Below are 25,438 nucleotides of genomic sequence, written 5' to 3'. Positions count from 1 at the left end.
TTTAAATCGATCAATATTTAAAGGATGAGTTTTCTGGCCAAATTTTTAAATACGTTGTCTTTCCAGAGTACAGCAGTTAACTGATAAATCACCCGGTATAACGATCACATCGTCCTCCACTGTCCAGCAACTAATCTTGAAGGTGGATTTGAAACTGTCCTTAGGGCAGAGGAAGACTTTCGAAGCTGGATTGACAAAATTAATTTGGAGGTGTAGCCATACGCTACTACTACTACTACTACTACTACTACTACTACTACTACTACTATCTGGTATAATGGGGAATACTGATAACACAAAGCGACAAAGTCCACTTACCCGTGGGTTTCAAACACTTGAAAGCAGAACAGTCTTCCTCATTATCATCACTGTCATCCATCATCACCAACTCTTCCTTCACCTTCTTCTCCTTCTTCACCTTTGGCTTCCTCATCCTCACCATCTTCTTCCCTCCACTAGCTGCTGCTCCTACTCCTCCTCCTCCTCCCACTGCGTCTCCTTCCCCTGCCTTCCCACCAGCACCTCCGTCTTTCCCCTGGCCTCCAAGAACATTGGACAGTTTCCTCTTTTTCTTCAGTTTGGGTTTCGTCTCTGCTGAGGCATTTCCGGCAAGGTTTTGTCCCGTGTCCTTTAATTTGACTGAAAGAAGAAAAAAAATTGAGACAATTTTTATTCTATTATTCATTTTATTTCTAATTCTCTTTACATTTATAGATAAAGAAGTAAGAAAGAAAAAAAAAAGAAAAAAAAAACAAAAACATTTTTTTCTTTTTAATTAATGAGTATATTTCCATGTTTTAAACACTTCAATGATTTTGAAAGTAAGAATTGTATTTTCTTCATTGAATCAAATTCAATGTGATTTATATACACATATTTTTTAAAAATAAAATTTACAAATATTAAAAATTTGTCTTATTGTTTAACTTCTGCAGACAGATATCAACTGAGCATTATCGGACCAAAATCAATGTTGGGACAGTATTTTAAAAACTTGTCAAGTCCTTTTTTTTTTTTTTTCTTCCTATATATTTGGGCTTCTCCTCTTGCTTACAAAAAAAAATTGTGAAGAGTTTCTCGGATGCATAATTACATTAGACCTCTTCTCTTTTTAATATATAAAAGTTGAACATGAAGCACTGATAATTGCATGCTGAGATGAACCTTAGTCTGACATTGTTTGCTTGTTTTTAAGGGTTTTACGGCGCTTGCACCACATTTAGGTCATATAAGCACCAGTAAAAAGGAAGAAAATCCGATAGTAAAAACACTTTAGATGTACAATTAAAAGGACTTGAGGAAAAGGTAAGACAAAGGGGAAATGGTTCAAATAGGGAACAGATGTAGATTCCAAGAACAACTATCAGTGTTTGAGATTACCTAGGTGCTTCACCCAGACACCAGTACAAGATCCCCGCTAAGAGGAATACGCTCAAATGTTTACAAATCATATGTTAAAAATAAAAATATAACAGCACGTAACAGAGAGATGATTTACAAGGAAAAAATATCACCTCCCAAAACTATAACTATACATTCAACTGTTTCCCTCCCAGTTAAGGAATCCGGCCAGGGTCAGGACAAAACTTAGTAATCTCATTCCAAGACAAAGACAGAGAGCAATCAGAAAGCAGATACAGGGGGATAGAAGACACTGCAAGTACCTCCTTGCCCACCCTGTAGACTGCCATTCTTGTAAAAGTGAAAGAAAATGGACATTTGAATTAGTCCAAGTACCTTTGAGGAAATCTTTCGAATCGACAACAGCTCCTTCTTTCTTCCTCAATTGTTTCTTCTTCTTCTTCATCATGTTGGAGGCTCCAGAGGCAGACGTCGTTTCCACCCCGTTCTCCACCTTCACCTTCTTGACGAGTGCATCACCTCCCATACTACCCATGGCTGCCGCAGACTTCTTGCGTTTCATCTTCTCCTTAGTTTTCATCACATTGCCATCTTTGTCCTTCTTCTTCTTCTCCTTCATTTTCTCCCCGCCTCCTTGACCATTCATTTGATGCTGAAAAAGAAAAAAGTTATAATTGAAATGAAACTGTTCAAATCTCAAATCATAGGATTTTTAATGACAGTAAGATACTTAGTTCCATGTTGATGATGATGCAATGAAGAAGACGATGATATGATGATAATGACAAGGTTTCTTTATCTTTTACTGTGCTCCTCCTGCGCATTTTATTGACAAAGGGGAAACCTTTACTTATAGATGAAATGAAATTGACGTCACTCAGCTCTTTGTTATTGTTTTTAGACAGTTCTCACTAAATTCTATCAATCAAGACTATAAACTTTAAAGGTTACACATAGTTTTGTGTGTTGTTAGGATATAACTTGGCTGGTGGTTATCGTGACTAGTTTAACTTAAACACATAGCATCAGTATGCATCTAATTTGTCTCAGTATGTAAATAATGATGGGGTTAAAGTAGCAACAGGCAAATACCCAGATAGTCGGTGTTAGGGTTGAATGAGTTAACTTGTTACCTCTAGATCAGAGTATCTGTTCGACTCAGTCCGACTGTAACAAGCCTGTAGAATACGCCAGATGTGTTGTGTCTCATCCAGCGACACCTCCAGCAAGTCTCCCTCCATCATCAGTTCCTCTAGCTGGGCTCGCTTCGTCTCGGCCACGTCAACAAGCGGCACGTCCATCATGGTACGTGGAATCAGCGGTGACTTGCGGGGGTTTTTACGGGGCGAGCCGTCTAAGAAGGGGTAGTAGAGGTAAATATAATCGTCACTTAGTTGGGCTATATAGAATGTAGTTAAGACTACCGTTCTCAGATAATGTGTGGAATATAAAAATAATGAAAACTTGAGAATTGTCAGACACCTTGAAGAGAAGTCTTGTTTTTATCTTTATTTTTTAAGAAGCGTAGAATTCAAAATATAATCTTTCCTATGTCTACCTCTTTGTTTTCATTATTTCCACATCACAAAACAAAATAACGCGAGAAGGGATTAAAATTAAAATATTTTTATCCACTCATTCAAATTATCAAAAAACTAAATAAAACTTGTCAAAATACTTATTAAACTTATCAAAAAATCTAACTATATAATTTCTTTCTTCTTATAAAAAATCAAAAGTTAAAAATTGAATCTCCTGACATAAATATTATTCTCAATAACAGAAATAGTTGCGAAAACTTTGAACCAAATATAAAGAGCGCATATCTGAAAAATTGATGAGAAGTCAAATTTTGCAATACTATTTCCTATCAACTATCATATGTCAAAACAAATAAAAAACAATAATAGAGACAAAACAAACGAAAACACTCACTGTTATTGCCTCCCTTGGAGACAGACGAGTAGGCGTGTTCCGAGGACATCCCCAGGGAGCTGTTGGGGTTGGTGGGGATGTCAATCTCCGCCCCGATGTCCTGCGACATGGGGTTGGGGACGGGCACCAGGGGTTGGGGGATGGGGGACATGGGGGACTCATCCCCGGGGATGGGGGACATGGGATCATCCATGTTGACCCCCACACCAGCTTCCTTGGACGCGTCCCACTCTCCCCCTCCTTCCTTCTTGAAAACGTCGCCCGATTTGGACTGCATGGCCGATGCCGAGACGTGACCTCCAAATGCACTCTGGGTAACGGATGCCAGGTGAGGCTGGAGTTCTGGGTTGTTTGCGGCCTTCTGGAGTTCTGCGTTGATGATTTTCTCTGTCTTCTCCCGAGCTGCCTGCTCCACCATCCTCTGACTCATCACACTCAGCTGTGCCATGGCAGACGCCATTTCATTGGAGGTCAGGATAGAACGGGCCCGGTCCTGAAGAGAAAATCAATCACTTATTTTCTTAATAGCTCCCCTTAATGTTTCATATCCAGTAAAGCAAAATGAATTAAAATTTTTAAATTAAGATACCAAATGTGACCATTTTTACTTTAAAATTTAGTTTTTGGCTTTAGACTCACCTCTGTCAGACATTGCAATATCCTCCACCCAACACCTCTACCCTTCCCATACCTGCCAAGCCATTGCCCATTCACCCCACCCCACCATTCTACCCTTCTCATACCTGCCAAGCCATTGCCCTTTCAGTTGAGACATTGCAACGTCCCCCCAACCCCACCCCACACTATCCATACCTGCCAAGCCATTGCCCTTTCAGTCACTGCAATGCCCCTCCCTCCACCCCCACCCCATTGATACATGCCAAGCTGTTGCCCTTTCACCCCATCATTCTACATCTCCCATACCTGCCAAGCCATTGCCCTCTCAGTCAGACACTGCAATGCTTCTCCCTCCGACATCCTGACAGGTAATTTCTGTAGTGACACCAGGAGAGATAAGATGGTTTCCAATCTGGGACGTCTGGATCTCAGACACAACGGACACAGGAACTTCATTTCTTTGGTAGCCTGAAATAGACAACAAAAATCTTAATGAACAAATAAATAGGAAAATGACCCAACTCCGCGACAAGATGAATGGCTGCTTTAGGTTTCAAGTTAAAAATCTGTTAGCTTAATATCAATACCATTATCCTGCCTTTATCCAGACCTGCCTAGTACTATGAAAAATGTGTAGAATTACCAATTTTTAATTTCAGCTACAGAGCTGCATTCGCCTCTTTGACTCAATAAATCTTTTTGAAAAGTAAAATTTATTTTTTATTAGATCCTTTATTCAGAACTTTGGTGCATTTGTGGATCATGGTGATGGCAAATTATTGATTTGTAAAGCTATTTATAGTGAATTATCATTTTTTTCCTTTCGAACTACAAATTAACAAAATTTCAAGTAGGCAGCTCTGCTTTATCAACAACAAAACTAACTTCTGATTTCTCTGATTATTCATTTGGCTACAACTATAACTACAGACCTATATTCACAGTGAGAAAACTCATGATAAAAATGAAAAAGATACAATATCAGGATTAAATATTTCATCTTGAAGCTATATATATATCATACAATATCTGATGACCACAAAATGGATTCTAAGGGAATTTCACAAGGGCTTTGAAACAACTTTATTTTTCTTTTTTTTTTTCACTGAACTGACAGCAATGAAAACTTGAATTCTCAACAAAGATTTGGTGTAACGTCACTTACAATATAAAAGGTAAGTTTCTTCTAAATTTACTTCTCAAACATGAGAGCCCCCGAAAACTCGGTGCTAGAGCACTCACTTTACCTGCGAAGGGACCCAGATCGATTCAGGATGAAGTTGGGATTTTTTTTTACCCCCCTGTCCACCAGCTGTGATTGAGTAACTGGGTCTGTTAGATCTGGCAGAAAGTACTTTATACTTTATTCTATAGACTAGAGCTGTTTCCAAAGCGTAGTAAATAATTGCTATTGTCCGTTTCATGCTATGGAAACCGGGGTAAACTCCGGCTCCATGGGCCTAATGGCTCTGAAGGACTGCTGCTCTCACACAGGGACTCATCAAAGAATGAGAAAGTGGAACCACGACAACAGTGAAGATTGTCCATCAGATTTTAGCCCAACCTACCTGCATGATAGCAGCTTGGGAAGTCTTATTCTTCATATTGGAGGACTTTGGGAAAGACACACAGGTACCTGGAAATGGCAACAAGCAATAGAGACATCATGTCCAAATATCAACCTACACATGAACTTGACACAAAAAAAACCCCCACATTATCCTAACACATGTTTAATCTGTCAGAAGCGTTTAAAATTAATTTTCAACCAAACATCAATTTTTTAAATATGAATTTTTAAAGGGTTCATTAAAGTGAGAAGTTGTCTAAAATAGTGGAAGACAGCAATTCCAAGAGACAAAGCAGCAAGCATAGACAATTCCCCCCCCCCCCCCCATACATACCATGGAACCAATCCTTGCAGAGTTCACATTGCAGCATAAACCCTGACGCCGGCTTGCGACACACACAAAATTTAGCATCACTGTCATGTCTCTTCTCCATGTTGCGCGTCCTCAAATCTTTCATCAATTCCACCTCCTTCACCTCTCCCATTTTGAATGCTGCCACTTGGGTCAGGATGGACTGGTGGACAATAGGAAAGAAAAAAAAAACAAAAACACGTACATTAGAATAAATAACAGTTTTGAAATTACTATCTCAATAATTTCTTTAAAATTTCCATCACATACTGCATGGAACTAGTTCTCAATGGTTTAGTTGGTAGAGCACTCACTTCACTTGCAACGGGTTCAAGATCAAACACGGCTTTACACTGAGGGGGCTGGGACCTTTAAATTTAATGATAAATATGATAAATGTGTACAAGAGACCTGTCTTAGGGGCATCGAGAAAACTTTTCACTTGTGATCTGAGCCAAAGACTTTATCTCGACAGCACAGTGATGCAAATGCCATCTTCTCACCCTTTACCCTTCTTTTATTATGTCTGTTTTATTTTTTAACATTTAAGTCATCATATCTATTGCTTTTGTTCCCTTTTTGAATCAACAACTCAATAGCACCAAACTTACCACGCCAGAGGCCTTTCCATCATCACTAGTATAATCTGTGTTGCCGTCGTTGGTCTCTGTCTTATCGGCTTCTTTCTGTCGTCTCTTCTTGCATCGGCCACTACTGTACATTCCAATGTCCGTCCTTGGAGACAGAATCTAAAAATAAAGGAAATAATTACATTGTGTTGATTGAAATCACCTCAAGTCCAATTAGTAGCCTATATCATCCTATTTGTGCTTTTAAAATTTTATAAAACCAAAATACAAATTTTAAAAAAATAAAATAAATTTTTAAAAACATGATTACAATACACTGAACCCTTTTTGGGCGGGATTGGATTTTACTCAACATGTAAACATGCAGATGTGACAAAGTTGTTTTTGTAACCCTCAACACAAAATAAGGAGTCCCAATAGCTCAGAAGGGACTAAGATTGATCCCAACATAAGTCAATATTTTTTTCTGACCACCCGTCCACCCAGCAGTGATTGGTTAGCTGGTCCTGTTAACCTTGACAAAAATTACTTTGTGATAGACAAGTGTCCAATCCAAAAGATATCAAGCAATTGTCAATTTCACACTATAAAAACCAGGATATAACTCTCGCTCCATGGGCCCAATGACTCATTAAAAAATACAAAATACAAAAATATAAAGCAAGGATTAAAGGATTATGGACAGGATCTAGCCGGTTACATCGGTTTGCCAGACTTGACCAGCCAGGGCAGACAAAACCAAGTAATTTCATCCCAAGACAAAGACAAAAAGCCTGTTGGAAAACAGATATAGGGGGATGGAAGACACAGAAAGTACCTCCCTGCCCACTATGGGAGGCCAGGAACCCCACCCAGAGTCTAATCTCTGCCCAACAGTCACTCTTTACTTACCTCTAAGAGAGTGAAGGAAGAGTTTTTCTTGAGGAATGTCCTAGCCGTCCTTTCCTTCCACGACTTAGCAGCTGCCACCTGTGACTCCAGCTGTGGCAACTGGTCCAGACGTACTGGGATGGGACGTCCCTTGGAGACCAATGACTCCAGGACTTCCAGATAGGCGTACTGCTCCACACTCTGAATACCTTCCACCTGTACAGACAGTTAAAATGCAAATGTTGCTGCTTGAACTCAAATCAAAGGGAGATATAACAATAGTCAGGTGGAATGGAAGCTTAAATTTATTTAACGAAGACAAATGATGTGGACATTTCCCCCCTTTGTCAACAAAACAAGATGAATGAAACTCCACTCCAGTGTTACATTCATCTCCTTTTGTTGACAAAGTGAAAAAGCACAATGTCCACATCATTTGTCTTCGTGAATCAAATTGAAGTTCCCACTCCACTTGACTATTGTTATGTATAGTCTGGTACATCATTTCACTTAACAAGTTTAGAAATTTGACATTGACACAATTTAACGTCATATGTGACCGACCATCTGGTTTTATGTTTGAGAAAAACAAATACTTAAAAATGACTTTACAAAATTTCTAAATCTGGATTACGGCAAATTGACTATATCAGAAGTAAAATGAACGTAGTCTGTAAACTAAAAAATAAAATTTTGTTTTTTTTTAATAAGTGTAAAAATGTGATCATTCTCCTCCAAAAATCAGAGTTTATGATCAAATTCTTTAAGTAAAATTGGTGAAAAGAGTTGTTTTTTTCATTTCCGTCATCATTGGACATGTTTATAAATTGATTTACACTTTATCTATTCCAAAACATTTCTAGGTCAAAATTTTGTTTTAAAATGCCTTACAGGTTTTCTTTTAAAAATTCGGATTAAAAAAAAAATAAATAAATAACAGAAATAAAATAAATATATAAATGTTTCTTTAGCACGTTTCCATGAAGTCACAATGCACTATACGCTTCCCAGTGCTTCAGGTGTTCTCCAAGGATATCATATGGAATTAACTTTCTGAATACAAGACTCCTGTTAAGGCATCTTTTTGTTATATCACTATTCCATTATTTGTCACTACTTATGGTCATGAAGTCATTCACATCCCAGTCAAGTTTCAAAATGTAAATTTAAATTTTATAAGGCAAGTATTGCAACAGTCGATAAATTCAAGCAGATTTTACTGGCAGGCCTGTTCTTATGTTCTTATATAACCCAATTACCTTTTGTACCCATTCCTTAGCCTTTTTGACAGTCTCCCTCAAAGAGGCAATATTAGGTAGGTAGGCTGGGATGTTTCGGGCTTCAGCAATGATGGCTTCTAAGGTGGTCAGGAGGTGACGAGGTCTGGTTAGTATACAAAAAAACAGGTGTCACAACACATTGAAAATATCTCAATACTTTATACTTAACCTAATCATTTATTCTTCAATAAAACCAAAATTCATTAATTTTATGAAAATTATTCAATTACAAAAAACCAAAAGAAAAGAAGGAAAAAAAATCTGCAACATGCCAAACTTGAAAATGAATCTTGAAATCCTGCTGCAACTTGTGCCAATGCTGCTACTACTACTAGCACTAACTACTGCTAGTATGATTATCAATTATCAATGTTAATTTCTTACCCAACATCAGAAATGTCTACATTAAAACAGAGGTGCCAACCGCAAGAATCAGAAATATGTCATTAGGAAGGAAAAACCTAATGAAAACGACATGCTTTCCTAATATTTTTCAATATAACTTAGCATTGGAGTATTATTGTGCTACAAAAACGACCTTTCGACACAGACTCATGCCTAAAGTGGCATTCTACTGCAAACTTTTAAAATAACACTCCTCCAACATATAGAGAAGACAATCCCAATCTTACCTGGCCTGTATACATATCCTGGCCTTCTCCTCCCACCTCTCACTGACCGTCAGCAGTTCCTGTAGTTCTGCCATGGCTTTCTCCACGGCTGGGTGGGGGGCAAGACTCACTCCGGACTCCATCAACTTTCGCATCGTCTCCAGCGTGACCGAGTTTGGTTCTCGCATGGAGAGCCTCACCTCATCCAACCAACGAGCTTGTTGCAGCACCTGAAAGAATTCAAAAGATATGTTTACGTTAACGCCATATTAAATTACTATTAAATTATGCCCTTCTGCCACTGCATCATAAGATATCGTCGTCAGGGATACCTAACATATTCACCACAGGGCATTTTCAAGTGAAGTTAATCTTACATTCTACTTTGCCATTGTTAAAATATTTTGTTTATGAAATGAAATAATTCTTACTCAGGACAGTGAACATTCCAAATGCCTTAAAACTGATGCCTTTCAAAGATGAGAATAAAATTTCCAAGACAAAAACCAAACCAAAATGATTACCAGTTTAAGTTTGGGTATTTCTGGCCAAAGACAAAAAGCAAACCACATTGATTACCAGTTTAAGTTTGGGTATTTCTGGCAAGTCGACATCCAGACTGATGCCAATCTCTATCAACGTCTCCACCTGCTCTGAGTCGGGTGTCTCAGCATCCAGGGTTGGGTATTTATTATCAGTTTAAGTTTGGATATTTCTGGCCAAAGACAAAGAGCAAACCAAATTGATTACCTGTTTAAGTTTGGGTATTTCTGGCAAGTCGACATCCAGACTGATGCCAATCTCTATCAACGTCTCCACCTGCTCCGAGTCGGGTGTCTCAGCATCCAGGGCCTCTTGGGCTTCTTCCCGGAATTCCACTACCTTGTCTAACAGTTCCTGGAAAACAAAATAATAAATTGTTAAAACAAAGGCCAATTGAAATATATGCAAATTATTAAAAACAAAATGAATAAAAATTACCAGTTTGTAACTGCTACCGATAGAGTTGATGATATGAATAATATGGCAAAGGACATATTTCTTTGAGAAATAATATAATAACAATGATAAGAATAATGACTAATACTGTTGAATAAATCATGATTATTTTGATGAAGAAGAAGAAGAAGAAGAAGAAGAAGAAGAAGAAGAAGAAGAAGAAAAAAAAGAAGTAGTAGAAGAAGAAGAAGAAGAAGAAGAAGAAGAAGAAGAAGAAGAAGAAGAAGAAGAAGAAGAAGAAGAAGAAGAAGAAGAAGAAGAAGAAGAAGAAGAAGAAGAAGATAGAGAGTGTGTCTACCTTGATAAGTTTGGTTTCCTTGATGATACAAGGCAAGCCGATGACTTGTTCGTAGAAAGAGTTGAGTTCATCCAGTGTCAGCTTGGCTACGTATTTCCCTTCTATCGACTGTCTGTGTCTGAGGAGTAGGCAAGGAATAAAACATACAAACACATTTTATTGTCTGTCATGTCTTATATAGAGGAAATGCAATTGCTACCTCATTCAGTCCCTTAATCTCTGAATAAATAAAAACCATGATTACACATATTATAAGAGACCTTTATCTCAATGGCTCAGCTTTTTCTTTTTAATTCCGTAGGATTCAACATGAAGTTGTTGTTTGTTTGTTTGTTGTTGCTTTAGGTCTCTTCCAACAGAATTGAGGTTATATGAGAGACCGCTGAAACAAAAAAACAAGCAATCTAACAAAAATAGTACAAATGTAAATCAAAATCATAACCTAAAGATATCATAAGCTAAATTATAAATAACCAAGAACAAACAGGCAGAAGATTTACAGAAAAAAAAAAAATATCCCCTGTCAAAAATACAATCACAAACCAAAGAAGCAGGATAGGCTAGTGAAAAGAAGAAGAAACTACATCACTATCGGATCGTACACCCATGCGAACATCATAGGTATATGATTCAAGGGTGATGCTCCCATCCAACCACCCGCGATTCAACATGAAGGAAAATCAAAGGAATGTGTTCATTTGGACACAAAACTGTGCTTAACTATGTGCACAATTATAATCGTTCAATATTATTTTAGATGTGAAGAAATTAATTACTGAAAAGTAGACGAGAAAATTCGGAAACCGTAACAATTCGGAAAGATCTACATCCCTGATATATAAAAAAATCTATTCTGACCTGGTTCTGACTTTCTTGCTGACCAATTGACTGGCCACATTGGAACATTTCTCTGCCTCCGTGACCGCATTCAGCAGTGTCTGGAACAAGTCAGAGTCTGGAAATTTCTTCTCTTCTGCCTGATTTATCAAATCCTTTAATTCGCTCAGATCTGAGAGAAATGGGGGAAAAAGTAGCATTAATTGTCAAATTGAGATACAAAATAGAAATATAATTCTCTTTATCAATAGTTTGAGATATGTGTCTATATATTCATATTTCATATGAGAAGAAAATAATCCTGATACCAACAAAAGTTGTAATGTGATGCTAAGACAATAATATTACAAATTTATCCCATTTTACAAAACTTGTTAAACTTAGAAAAATGCATCTGACACACGCTGATTGGAATTCTCGAATATTACAAACATGATATGGATTATTTACATTTCTGCATTTCAAATTATTCTTGATCTGTCTCAGGCAACCAATTATAACATTTAATATCAATTTGTTTGTTTTTTGGGGTTTTTTTGGGTGGGGGGGGGGGGGGGGGGGGAAATATCCGAATTTGCTGAAAAAAAATCTGTATACATCCAAAATACACAATTTTGACCCTAATTTATGTGATTTACATGATACTTTATAAATGCTTTAAAATTGGCATAGTGTACTTCAATTCGGATAAATTTTTAATTGTGAGTAATAAAAATTATATTCAACCCACATATTTTCTCTGATATTACTCTAAAAAAATGTTTAAATCTATATCTGGACCAAAAAAGAAAAAAGAAAATCTGGCCAAAATTGACTTCCTCCCCCCCACTGATGAAGTCCAGATTTTTTTCAGCGCCCCCCCCCCCCTTTTTTTTAAAAATCCAGCAGTGATTGGATAGCTGGTTCCGTTAGATCTGGCAGAAAGTACTTCATGATAAGACATGCAAGCAATTGTTATTGTCTTTTTCATGCTATAGAAACCCACATTAACTCCATCTCCACGGGACCTTATATATAGCTCTCAAGAACTACCACCGTATCTGCCCCATACCAACCAACAGCCAATGTTTGATCACACAATCTCTACAACCTACCCAATTTGTTATCTCCTGTTGCTTCCAAGGCATTTTGTACGGCCATGTTCCAATTGTCAAATGACTCAGCTCGTATTTTGAGTCGATGAAGCATGCTGGGTAGCTCGTCCAGGGTGTAACGATATCGAAGGACATGGCGCGACGAGGAGCACTCGCATAAATCTTCGACGTGGTACAAGCAAACAAGCCGTTCTGTTTTCAATGAATCAAACCATTAAAAAAAAAATTACAATAATAAAATAAACATTTCAATCAATTCAATAAAAAGATGTGCAACTATTGAGAGTGCACAATGTGAAACAAGATGAATGGGATAAAAGATGCAGAAAAAGTACTCAATACGTCACTTTTTCACTTTTCTTTATACAGTGGAATCAGCATAAATTCAACATTCTTAAAGTCAACTTCTGCTTAAAGTCAACACCTCTTGTTGGTTCCATATTTTCTGTTCTTTGTCTAAGTGTGTTCCATTGATAATGGATAAAGTCAATCTTGCTTAAAATCAACCAATCTTTCTGGTGTGGCGGTGTGTTGGCTTTATCACAAGAAGATGCCCACTTGAAATGTTAAGAATGCGTATTTCCAAGAACAAAAAGAGAAAAAGTAACTATAAATAGCTTTACAAACAATAATTTGTCCTCACCATGATCCAAAAATGCTCCAAAGTCCTGAATACAGGATCTAAGGAACTAAACGTTCATTTTCAACAAGATTTATTGAGTCAAAGAAGCGAATGCCGCTCTGTGGCTGGAGCCAAAAATTCCTAATTTTAAGAATTTTTCGTAGGACTAGGCAGGTCTGCTCTATTGGGATCCCATTGTATTTTTTTTTTTTTTAATTTTCCCCTATATTTAATAAGCATTACCACATTAATCAGAATTTTTTTAACATCAGACATTTATGACTAAACCTTTCCTTAAAAAATTGAATAGAGACAAGATCTGTAATCCAGTGACTGCATTTCTTTCAATAACATTCCTCCCATTATCACTAACTAAAGACAGGTTTCCACAAAGACAGCAGTAAATGAGAACTAAAGCTATAACCACATTGCATTACTCCACACTTGAGGAAAGCCGACATTACCTGGATTGCATGGACAAGTGACGGAGGACAGAAAACAGGTGGTTTTACAGACGTAGCATTGCCTCTCATCATCCGACAATAACTCAAACGCTTCTCTCTCTGCCTGGAAAGTTCCCTGGAGAGTCAAGATGTTTTAAAAATTTATAGATAAATAAATGAATATATGAATAAGTCAATAAAATTATGAAATCAAACATACATAGCAGCACAGATCCAACAAATAGTGGCCAACTTTTCAAAGAGATAAAACGGACACCCTAACAACAATACCGTTATGACTTAAAAAAGCAGTACATTTGGACTATCATATAATATAATTTAGAATCAGAGCTTTTCCTATTCTTAATTTGCTAGCCAAAAAAACCAACATAATCCTGAGACATGCAAAGGGGCCATTTCCACACACATAAAGAGTCTAATTATTTTTTCTATAAATTTTTCTCAGATGGCAACATGCCACTGTGTCCTTGTTCCTTTCTTTATTTCACAATTACATTTAGAATTTCTAATGCCAATTCTCTTTCATTAGATTTCAGATATTAGGAAACTTGCCCAATTTTACATGAGAGCAGCAAACTACAAATGAGGTAAAAATGGATTTGGCACCACTTTCGTTGAATGAGAGGGAAAAGTTAATAACCACATCAAAATTAAATTGATAACTGTCATTCAAAGTTCAGACAATTAAAATTGTTCACAGGTTTTGTTTGGGAGTCCTGCTAGCTGAGATGGTAGAGCACCGATAGCTGAGATGGTAAAGCACTCGCAGACCTGCCACTTCACGAAAAAGGAAATCAGTATGACATTGTAAAAAAATCAGTATCTGGGGAAAAAAATCAGTATGAGACGTAAAATTATCCAATTATCCCCCCCCCCCCCTTATTTTTCCCCAACTTCCAAAATGGCACGCACAACGCCAATCTGGCAATCAGACTACTAACTTATTTAAAGATGGTGGCACTTGGAAGCCAGGGACCGCGGTGGTTTACCAGTACAGCTCGCTGTCGCTTCACAAAGGAAATGAAAACTAAATAACGCGCCGTGTGTGTTTTCTATCTGTGTGAGGGCATCACAAAGAGGCTCGCTACGTCATGTGATCTATCGAGGTATCGCGGGACGGGTCAAAGTTCACGAGACTTGAAAATTTTAACGTGCAACGTAAAGCACAAAGTAAACGTAAAAGAGAGGAGTGGAGGGCTGCGGGCCCTTGGTCACTTGGTGAAATCGGTACGATCGGCAAATAAATCGGGAAATCGGTAAATACGAAAAAAAGGTCTTGCAAATCGGTATGATACCGATTAATCGGTATGAACGGCAGGTCTGCACTCCCTTCACACGCAAAGGGATTGAGATTTGATTCCCAGGTTATGTCAAGATTTTTTTTCTGACTCCCCTTCCTGTCAACCCAGCAGTGATTGGCTAGCTCAGTCTGTTAGATCTGGTGGAAAGTACTTTGTGATAGACTATAGTCCTATCCAAAGGGTAGCAAGCAACCGGGATAAAAAAAAACTCCAGCTACATGGGCACAATGATTCCAAAGGAATTCATTTTTTGTTTTTGTATGTTTAACAACTAACACTAACACCAATCATTCTCCCCCTCACCCTTTCTAGAAGGTTCTTCCTCAAGTCTCTCTCCTCCTCCACCATGTGCAGCATGTCCTGGTGGGTGGCAGCAGCAAGGTGAAGGTCAAGGCTATCGGGGTCAGCAGCCATCTTACAGATCAGCTCCTCGTGGGAGAACACACATTGGTGGTGGAGGGATCGGTAGTGTTGGATACAGGAACGGCCAATGGGAAGCTGAAACCACCAATAAAAAAAAATTTTTTTTTTTTAATTTGTACAATGTGTCATCAACTGAACAAAAGTGACAATTAAAAAAAAAACACTAGGATTCAGAAAATTTCCATTTACTATAACATGATTCTGTTATCATCATCATCACATACAGTTAAGACTTTAAAAGTCAAAGCAAGTGCTCAAGCAAAAATACTGCCCGTTTTTGTTTTTTTTTTTTGCTTTTCAGGATTTTACGGCACTTGCAAAACATTAAGGTCATATCAGCGCCAGCAAAAAGGAAGAAAATGGGATAGTAAAAAGTTCTAGAATTACAATTAAAGCACAAAAGAAAAGGTAAGACAAAGGGGAATTGGTTCAAATAGGGAACAGATGTAGATTCCAAGAGCACACCGTCAAAGTACTTAGTTTGAGATCACCTAAAAGTCTCATCCAGACACAAGCACAGGTCCCAACTAAGAGGAATACACTCAAATGTTTACCAATCATATAATATAATATGTAAACTAAACATAATACAATGCATAATGGAGAGATGATTTACAAGGAAAATAATATCATCTCCCAAAACTATAACTATACATTCGACTGTTTCCCTCCCAGCCAAAGAACTCCGGCAAGGATCCGGACAAAACTAAGTAATCTCATTCCAAGACAATGACAGGAAACAATTGGAAAACGGGTATGGGGGGATAGAAGACACAGCATGTACCTCCCTGCCCACTATGGAAGGTCAGGATCCCCACCCAGAAATACTGCCAGTAAATTTGATTGGGGGAAATGTAATTTTTTAAAAAGGAGGAAATTCTTCCCCTGACACCAAAATTGCGGATTCCTGCAGACCCGAGGAAGACCATCAGCATTGACATTATAATACCAAATCAACCAACATCAAAACGTACAGCTAGACATCGATAGCAATTCAACAACTGATAACTAAACAAAATAGGAAGATGATAAAAAAATGCAACAACTCACCCAATCAGCAGGACAGAAGTTGACAGCCTCAGCAAAGTTGTAGCCCTGGTTGAACCCAGCGTGATAGGCTCTAGGGAAGGTCACCACAAACTCTCCAGCACACTGGTTGGTTCGAACAATCTGGAGATAGAATTTTTAATGAATATCGTTGGCTTTACAATTCTTTTCTCAGTTTTCTAGTTTTAACCTCCCGTAAAAATTATCACCAGATTTGGCTGGCAACAACTATAACAAATGTGCAGGAAAATCAATCGCACATCGCAGATCACCATTTTCCAGAAATGGCATTTTTGTAAACTAACTGCATTTTCTACTTGTGGAGATATACCGACTTTATTAGCCATATGTCAGCTTCTTGCCATATGATAACTGCTTCAAATAAAGTACAAAATACACAAGAAAATTTGTAGATGCAGATGAAAATGTATAAACCTCCAAAAAGATTTTAATATGCATGGCATTCATCTCGTGATGAAAACAAGCTCTAATAATTTTACATAATCTGAATCATCTGAAAGGAAAAAAAAACAAACATAAAAACTATGCCAAATCCACATACGGGCACTCCCTTGGCCATGAGCAGGTTGGGGTTCATGATGGTGGTCAGCTGGTGGAGCAGATCGGGAGAGTTTTCAAACAGTTCAGGAGCTTGTTCCTTCATCACACTTTCCAACTTGGAGGCGTACATCCCTGGCACTCCATACCACGATTTGGGCTCTCCCCTTATGGAGATAAAAAAATAATGATAGGATATAATTATCGTTCCTACTACCACTCTTACCTGCCTTGTTCATTTCATTTTGTCAGCTCTTATTTGTGTATGATACATGATGTGTTGATGTAAAGAGACAGTGAGCAATTCATAATTGGAAATAGGCGCTATATAAATTCATTATATTATTATTATTATTTTTAATATTTACAATTTCCGCTTGCGAAATTTTGATTTCGACATAATATCAACATTATAAACATACTTCTAACCAGAGATGCCACCAGGCAAATTTAAAAAAGCCTGAAAACTTGGGCGGACGAGATACAAATCAACGTCAAGGGCTTTGTAGGGATTTGAAAAATATCAAATTTGGAATATTGTTTCAGTACTTATTACTGCAATTGAGAGCAAATAACACACAAAAGAAAGGAGAGTTGACAGTTTTCAAATTGATAAAATAAGGTGCTGAAAACAAAATATAGACAAATTAATATCAATAGCTATCAGGGGTGAGAATGACTGGTCACATAAAAGGAGAAAATTTTTCATTGTGAAGATCATGACCCACCCATGCAACCATAACCTATAAATTTAAACTTCACTCAAATTCACTGAGATTCGATCCAAAATTTGTCTCGCAGCAATTTCTGACACGACTCGGAGAATTTCAAAAGTTGAAAGTGTAATTACATTTGGTGGTTGAAGTAGGGATGATGATGTGGTGGTGGTTGTAGTAGTAGTGGTGGTAAGGATGATGTGGTGGTGATTATAGTAGTACTGGTCGTATGGATGATTGTGTGGTGGTGGTTGTAGTAGCTGTGGTAGGAATGATGATGTAGTGGTAGTTGTAGTAGTAGTGGTGGTAGGGATGATGGTGTGGTGGTGGTTGTAGTAGTGGTAGTAGGGTTGATGATGTGGTTGTAGTTGTAGTAGTAGTGGTGGTAGGGATGATGGTGTGGTGGTGGTTGTAGTAGGAGTGGTGGTAGGGATGATGTGGTAGTGGTGGTAGGGATGATGATGTGGTGGTGATTGTAGTAGTAGTAGTAGTAGTAGTAGTAGTAGTAGTAGTAGTAGTAGTAGTAGTAGTAGTAGTAGTAGTAGTAGTAGTAGTAGTAGTAGTGGTCTTAGAGATGATGATGTGATGGTGGTTGTAGTAATAGTGGTGGGAGGGATGATGATGTGGTGGTGGTTGTAGTAGTGGTGGTCTTTTAGAGATAATTGTGTGGTGGTGGTTGTAATAGTTGTTGTAGGAATGACGATGTGGTGGTAGTTGTAGTAGTACTGGTGGTAGGGATGATTTGGTGTTATTTGTAGTAGTAGTGTTGGTAGGGATGATGATGTGGTGGTGGTAGGGATGATGATGTGGTGGTGATTGTAATAGTAATGATGGTAGCGATGATGTAGTGGTTTTGGTGAGTGTTTTTTTTTTCAGTGATAATAATAGCAATTTGTCAAAAAGGAGGAAAATGTCTCCGTCCATCGGTCAAACGCAAGCAAAGTGTAAAAATAACAGGAACATAGTTTTGTATTGGTATTATGTAATATATTACTATTACTAGTATAAATCCATTCTTATCATTAAACATAAATTTAGTTTTTGTTAAGATTTAATGGATGGTTGCGAGAGAGAGAGAGATAGAGAGAGAGAGAGGGGGGGGGAGAGAGAGAGAGAGAGAGAGAAAGAGAGAGAGAGAGAGAGAGAGAGAGAGAGAGAGAGAGAGAGAGAGAGAGAGAGAGAGAGAGAGAGATTTGTCCCTCCCCTTCCCCTTCAACCATCAACTTGCTAATCAAAGAACACCACTGGTCGTCTGTGTCAATTGTGACATCTGGTGCCATTCAGTCTGGCCCGACGTCATAAAAACGGACCGTCACTAAATTTCACGAGACTATTGCACAGGTGTCAAAATATGACATAAGACATAATGGTGATTTTGTGGTTTTGAGGGAAATGTTTGACACGGCAAATTTAGCGGAAAATTTCTGAGAAATTCTCAAAATCGCTGTTTATTTATCAAAATTTTTTTAAAAAAGGAGGAATTGTGATGGGGATGGGCGTAGATAAACTACCATTTAGGTGCCCAAATATTCGACCGGCGGTGACAGCCCAAATTATTCACTCGGCGAAAAAGTTCCGGCTCAAATCGCGATCGCGATTTTTTCTTCTTCTTTAAAAAATTTTTTTTTTTTTTTTTTGAATAGTGACGACGGACAAAAACCGGAGGTTCCGGATTAAAACCTGCTGGTGGTAAAAAAAACGGATTTCCGGCTAAAACCGGAAAAGTGGCATCCCTGCTTCTAACTGCAGACTTGATTTCATCGAGAGAGCAAAACCACAATTTTTTTTTTAAAGGCAGGATGATAATAAGATGTAACTTACAATAAAAATCAAAACTCATCTACAAAAGAATCCCTGGGACGTCCATATTTATTTTTTAAACAACTGCAGTAACAATAATAACAGAGCTGCCTACTTGAAATTTCAAAAATTCGTAGTTTTTGAGGATAAAAAAGATGAAAAGGACACAATAAATAGCATTACTATTACAAATCAATTATCTGCCCTCAGATTGGTCACAAATGTTCCAAAGTCCTGAATACAGTTTTCAAGCAACTAAATTTTCCTTTTCCACAAGATTTATTGAATCAAAAACGTCTATGCAGTTCTGTAGATGGGGCCAAAAATTCGTAATTCTACTACTTTTTCGTAGCTTTAGGCAGGTCTGCAGTTTTATCTTGCAGTTATTGGTTTGTTTGGCTAAAAGTGAAGCGAATACAAGTTGTATAATCGTGGGGAAAGGGTTAATTCAATCAAGGTTGTTATTGCAAACATTAAAAAGAAAAAACAGCAGAAGAATCGATTACTTCACAATCTCAAAATCTAGAATTTTAGTCTTAAGGGTTTGCAAATGAGCATTAGTGAAATAGCCATGAGTTCTTACCAGTGTAGGTAGTTGATGGAATAACTCCAATGATCTTCTATGTGCCAACAGAAACTAGAGAAACACATTCCAACATAACACCAAGGCACCTGCAATAGAAAGCATTTCATCATGATCAGATATCGTACAGATATGTTGGATACCAAAAAAAAAAAAACCTTTTTCAACAACAACAAAAAATTTTCTCCCCCAATCTAAGATGAGGACTGGTACAGAAAAATCCTGTAAGAGTTATTCACCATTAATTAAAGAGATTCCACATTTGTTACAATGAGTAACATAATCAGTCGGATGGTAAAAAGCTTTACTGAGATATTGCTAAGTTTAGTTAGAAGGTCATTTTTTTAAAAAAATCAAAAATGAGTTCTTGCCATAAATGATTAAATCAACCCTTTTTGTACATCTTCATGAAATATCAAAGCTTAATTTCACTTCTAAATAATTTTTACAGCTAGTCAAGTTGAAAAAGTATGAAATTGAGAAAAGTTGCTGGATACCTTTCCCATACATCTGACCATAACTTCATGAAAAAACACCTTATTTACTTCAAATAAAGTATAAAATGCTCTGGGGAGCATATTCTTTTAGAAAATTTTTTTTTTTTTAAATGCGAATCCAAAATTTTAACCTCTGACTGGTTATGTCATGCACTGACACATTTGTCATTCAGATGTCTATTGTCTAAGCAATGTTAGAAGGGAAGAGGTACATACAATTTCACCATAAAACAAAAAAGTAATTACAAAAATAATAATGATACGAAAAATATGAGCTAAAACTTCCATTTGTTCTATATGAGCTAAAATTTCCATTTGTTCTACATACCTTCATTCCAGAAATGTCAGCATTGATGTGACCCAAGACTGACTGTTCCAGAACTGGCAAGTTATTCAGATTCCATCCTGATGTGACATATTCCTGTAATACCAGAATACATATAGGTGGTCATCATATTTGTCCTATGAGATGAGATTATTGACTAATATACCTTCAAATTAAGTCAGGTGTTAAAATGTTGGACTGGAACCCTCAGGGCAGAAGATTAAGGGGAAGGCCACGGGGAACATGGAGAAGAATTAAAGAAGCTGATGTACAGAGAAGTGATAAGACATGGAACGAGATAAAAAAGTTAGCACAGATAGAGAAGGACGGAAACTGTTAGTCTGTGGCCTATACCCTGACCCAGGATGAAAAAGGCAATGATGATGATGATGATTAAAATGTGAAACAAAACAAAACAAAATTTATTTTCTAACCCGGCATGAATTTATTGCCATGACCATATGTGACCAGCCACCATTTCAAAGCAATCTGATATTAAGTCAGGTTAGACCATGTTAAAAATAGAATCTATAGTTATAATTACCAAGAGCTACCAGATGTGAGCTGTTTTCAGTTCAACTCTCCCGAGTGCAACGTCATTTTTTAAAAAGAAGGAAATTTCTCCTTTGACCCCAACATCATGGATTTCCGCTAGAGCTGTAACAATTATCCCCTCATTATCTGTTATCCACAGACCTGTTCAACGGATACTCATTTCATGATACTATCGCATTTCCATAGGTGTGTATTATTTGGAAAAATTTTACGTTGGCATTCCCCCAACTTTCACTCGTATTATTATTATCACTGAGCAGTCTATGCTTCCAACCGTTACTATATATACGAGTAAATTACTTGATGATGATCCGTTTATCTGTAGATAATTTTGATGTTTATTCGTGGGTTAGTAAATGAACGGATAAGATCCAAGTCTAATTTCCGCAGATCCGAGGAAAACCATTGGCACTGTCATATATATTTTAAAAACTGACCTCATCTTCTGGAATGAGATCCTCTGTGTCCTTGGTAGGAAAACCACTACCCATCTCATTGGCGTGGATGTCAGCACCGTATTGCACCATCACATTCTCTTCCAGGCTGTGGACCAGCCGCCAAAACTCTTTCTCCACTTGTTCTGTTGTCACACGCTACAAAACATTGGGGGAAGAAAAAAAAATAATATTATGGATCAAGGACATTTCAAGATGGAACCTTATAATTACTGATTTAGGAGAGATAAAGAAATAAAGGCAGGAAAACTTTGGACACTTGGATTTCTGGGTAAATTATAATATTCTATAAAAGTGCCCAGATCTACCTGTTTGAAAATTTAAAAATTCACAGTTCTTCGGAGATAAAACTTGTAGTTGCTATAGTTAACTTTACAGATCAACAATTTACCATCAGAAGGATTAGATAACACTTCAAAATCCTTTAAAAGTATGCACTCTAGTGTCAATTTTCATTTTCAATCAGTTTTAACGACTTAGAAATGCTCGTGAAGTTTTGAAATTGGAACAAAAATTAATTTTTCATAGTACTAGGCAGGTCTGCGTTTTATTCAAAAGTCAATACATAAAGTAGTCAGCTTTTCTACAGTTCATCTCGTTATCAAGCTTTTTTTTTTTTAATCCAACCCTTAACACAAGCACAAGCTACGTTGTATGAAACTAAAAGATCAGACAAAAAACATTGTTTCTGATTTTTAAAAATCATAATTTTCTCCAATAGTCATAGCATGAGACATGAGGGACCGACCATCTTAACATTAAACAAATACATTTCTACTTGTACCCTCAAAAATAATGCCTGCAATAAATCATATTGGCATTCAAAAAATCAATTTAAAAATCTTAAATTTTTTTTTTTATTCATATTTCCAAGCCTAAATGTCCGCATCATTTTGTTACAGGAGCAAATCAGAATTTAAATCAAGAAGCCTAATGCCTACACTTACAGACCTGCCAAGTGCTACGAAAAATTCGTAGAATTACGGATTTTTGACCAGCTAGAGACCTGCATAGACATTTTTGACTCTATAAATCTTGTTGAAAAGGAGAGTTTGGTTGCTTAGCAACTGTATTTAAGACTTTGATTATGCTGAGGGCAAATTATTGATTTGTAATGCTATTTACTGTGCACTTTTAATTCACCCCCTTGGAAACTACGGAATATTGACATTTCAAGAAGGCAGCTCTGCACTTACATGAACTGGCATTTTGAAGTAGGAAGCTTTGAAAAGATCTGCCATTTCCCCAAAGGACTGGAGTGAATACTCTCTCTTGCTCTGGTCAAAACCATACGGCTCCAAGGGCTTGCTGATGGCCTGGAGAAAAAGACAAAAGTATAACATAAGACAAGAGAGAGGAGGAGAGGGAGGGGTAAAGACAAAACGTAGGCTTGTAATGAAAACCCAATTTCATCTTAGGATTAAATAACTGGAATGTGGTTTGCAAATTACTGATGAAACTATTTTCCTTATTTAACGATACAGAGTCAATTCAGAACTACTGTGTAAGATCAATTAATTGTTAATCTTTCTTAATTTACAGGCGAATTTGCTGGCAAAATACAGAGAAAATTTTTTTTAAAAATAAAAACAAAACAAAACACAAAAATAAAAATTAATAATAATTTAATTTTTAAAAATAGATAAACACACACACACACACACACACAAAACAACAACAAAAAAATAATCTAAATTATATCCATTTTCAGATAAATTTAAAATGTTTTCACCACTCTAGCTCCAACATATTTGGCCATATAATTCTTCCTCTCCCCTCCTTCCCGAAATCAGTAATAATATAGTGTACATGATCAAAACCCCCAAGAGCTGACGTTACCTGTTTGACACAAGAAGGACACCTCCAATCTCCTTTGGGCACCTCTAGTAGCGGTGGTACAAGGCAGTAGGTGTGGAACGCATCGTCACACCCGTCACACAGCAACATGTGTTCGTCTCCATCCCCTCGACCACACATGTGGCAATAATACTTGTCAGCCTGGTTGACAACACACAAACAACAAATAACAAAATGTTCACTTTATTTACATAATCAGTAATGCTGCAACTTAATACACAGCGACCAACTGTTCAAAGAGCTAAAACAGGACATCCTAACAGACACTACCGCCATGACCTAAAACAGCAGTATGCGCCGACTATTATATAAAATATTCTGATTTTTTAACTTTTTCTGTTCCTTACTTTAATTTGCTTGTCAAAAAAAAAAAAAACAAACAAACATGCAAGGGTTATTTTTATACACATAAACAGACCAATTTACAATTTTTGTTTTTATACTCTAAAATTATTTTTCCCAGATTGCCAAATCAGTACAATTGACCACTCTGGGAATATACCCAAATGCTTACAAAAAGTATATAAAAATAAAAACTATGACAGCACACAACAAAGGACTTACAAGGAAAAGGAAATATAGGGGGATAGAAGACACAGCAACAGTGGCCTCACCCATCATGGGAGGTCAAAAGACCACAACCAAATGTCCAGAATTTCTGGAGACTGACTTGTACTGTCCAATGTTACTTTGACGTCAAAAAAAAGTCATGAATGAAATCAGAAACATACACAAAAGTCCATGTCTTACCCCTGAGTAGGCTCCAGGAATAGACATCTTCTGCCGACTCTTCCTGTTGTCAACAGCTTCTTCCTTATAGTTTGGGTCATCTGAGAGGTAAAAATTTGAAAGAGAGTAAGTAAGGGTGATGATCGAAAAAAAATGGTAATATCGTGTAACAGACGCCAATGTCTCGTTCTCCATTTTACGAGTTGCTGTTGGTCAGGGACCCTTTGAAAAGAATTTTGAGCATGTTAAGTGGATATTGCGCTATATAAAAGCTCAAAGCTTTAAGATACTGAGAGTGGCATTTGCAAGCTACCCTATGGATTAAGTCACTCAACCCTAGGGCCTTGCCTCCATGCTGTCTGTTCTTCCTCAAAAAGAAAAAAATTAATCTAAAAATACTTATTTAAACACTAGCAGAAAACTGACATGCACAGAATTCAATTCAACTACCATAAACATGTAAAAATTTAAAACAGTAGCTTTACTAATTAGCCTATAATTTGTCTCTGAAAAATGTACATAATGATGGGGTAAAAGTAACCAGGGCAAAATATCGAGCTAGTCCTAATTAGGTTAGGGTTGACCCAAAACCAAAAATGTTGGATTTGTATTCATGCGCACCAAAAGATTGTTTTTAATTACCCGTCAGCTGTCTTTTGTACCTTATTTCACACCAATAAAATGTGTGAAAATATTCTGCAATCGTTGAATCAAATTTTTATTCAATTTGATCAAAGCATTATTCAATGAATACATATTTACTAAGAAATGACAGGGTTTTCCTATGAGAGGGGTGGAACAAGAGTGAAACACTGGTCCATCAAAATGTATTGTATACTAGACTCAATTGGACCTGGCAAATTATTTACCAGACAAAAATTAAAAGAAAATAATATGACTAAATAAAAAATCAAAACCCAATAATAATAATAATAATAATAATAATAATACTTTATTGCATCCCAAAAAGGAAATTTTTTGTACAGACGTGTTATAATTTACACAATAAGATAAAAATACAATGGAAATAGGGTGTATATATAAAAAAAAAAAAAAAAAAAAGGAGCAGCTCTATAACCAGAGCTGCGCT

At 37.0% G+C, this 25,438-nt stretch overlaps 1 protein-coding gene across 4 annotated transcripts in view; it reads right to left on the bottom strand.

The window, feature by feature from the left end:
• LOC144975089 (lysine-specific demethylase 5A-like) overlaps window positions 1–25,438 on the bottom strand; it is a 41,846-nt gene that overhangs the window by 2,482 nt on the left and 13,926 nt on the right. For 2 of the 4 annotated variants that reach the window (XM_078918809.1, XM_078918811.1), the window contains 25 exons: window positions 24,370–24,449; window positions 23,602–23,760; window positions 22,959–23,078; window positions 21,745–21,900; window positions 20,756–20,848; window positions 19,931–20,019; window positions 16,836–16,998; window positions 16,277–16,396; window positions 15,107–15,301; window positions 13,503–13,617; window positions 12,417–12,608; window positions 11,344–11,494; window positions 10,486–10,603; window positions 9,939–10,085; window positions 9,210–9,418; window positions 8,557–8,680; window positions 7,319–7,513; window positions 6,449–6,586; window positions 5,820–6,000; window positions 5,484–5,551; window positions 4,222–4,383; window positions 3,298–3,790; window positions 2,496–2,716; window positions 1,738–2,014; window positions 319–639 (listed from right to left, as the gene is read on the bottom strand). In XM_078918809.1, coding sequence (XP_078774935.1) covers window positions 319–639; window positions 1,738–2,014; window positions 2,496–2,716; window positions 3,298–3,790; window positions 4,222–4,383; window positions 5,484–5,551; window positions 5,820–6,000; window positions 6,449–6,586; window positions 7,319–7,513; window positions 8,557–8,680; window positions 9,210–9,418; window positions 9,939–10,085; window positions 10,486–10,603; window positions 11,344–11,494; window positions 12,417–12,608; window positions 13,503–13,617; window positions 15,107–15,301; window positions 16,277–16,396; window positions 16,836–16,998; window positions 19,931–20,019; window positions 20,756–20,848; window positions 21,745–21,900; window positions 22,959–23,078; window positions 23,602–23,760; window positions 24,370–24,449 — 4,287 coding nt within the window. Of the gene's footprint in view, window positions 1–318; window positions 640–1,737; window positions 2,015–2,495; window positions 2,762–3,297; window positions 3,791–4,221; window positions 4,384–5,483; window positions 5,552–5,819; window positions 6,001–6,448; window positions 6,587–7,318; window positions 7,514–8,556; window positions 8,681–9,209; window positions 9,419–9,938; window positions 10,086–10,485; window positions 10,604–11,343; window positions 11,495–12,416; window positions 12,609–13,502; window positions 13,618–15,106; window positions 15,302–16,276; window positions 16,397–16,835; window positions 16,999–19,930; window positions 20,020–20,755; window positions 20,849–21,744; window positions 21,901–22,958; window positions 23,079–23,601; window positions 23,761–24,369; window positions 24,450–25,438 lie in introns of all 4 variants that reach the window. The other 2 variants (XM_078918810.1, XM_078918808.1) reach the window with 1 other exon arrangement.

Source organism: Berghia stephanieae, chromosome 6, assembly GCF_034508935.2.
Source record: "Berghia stephanieae isolate SIO BIC M18660-M18661 chromosome 6, UCSD_Bste_1.3, whole genome shotgun sequence".
NCBI classification, from domain to species: Eukaryota; Metazoa; Mollusca; class Gastropoda; order Nudibranchia; family Aeolidiidae; genus Berghia; species Berghia stephanieae.
This window is presented reverse-complemented; position numbering and strand designations above follow the sequence as displayed.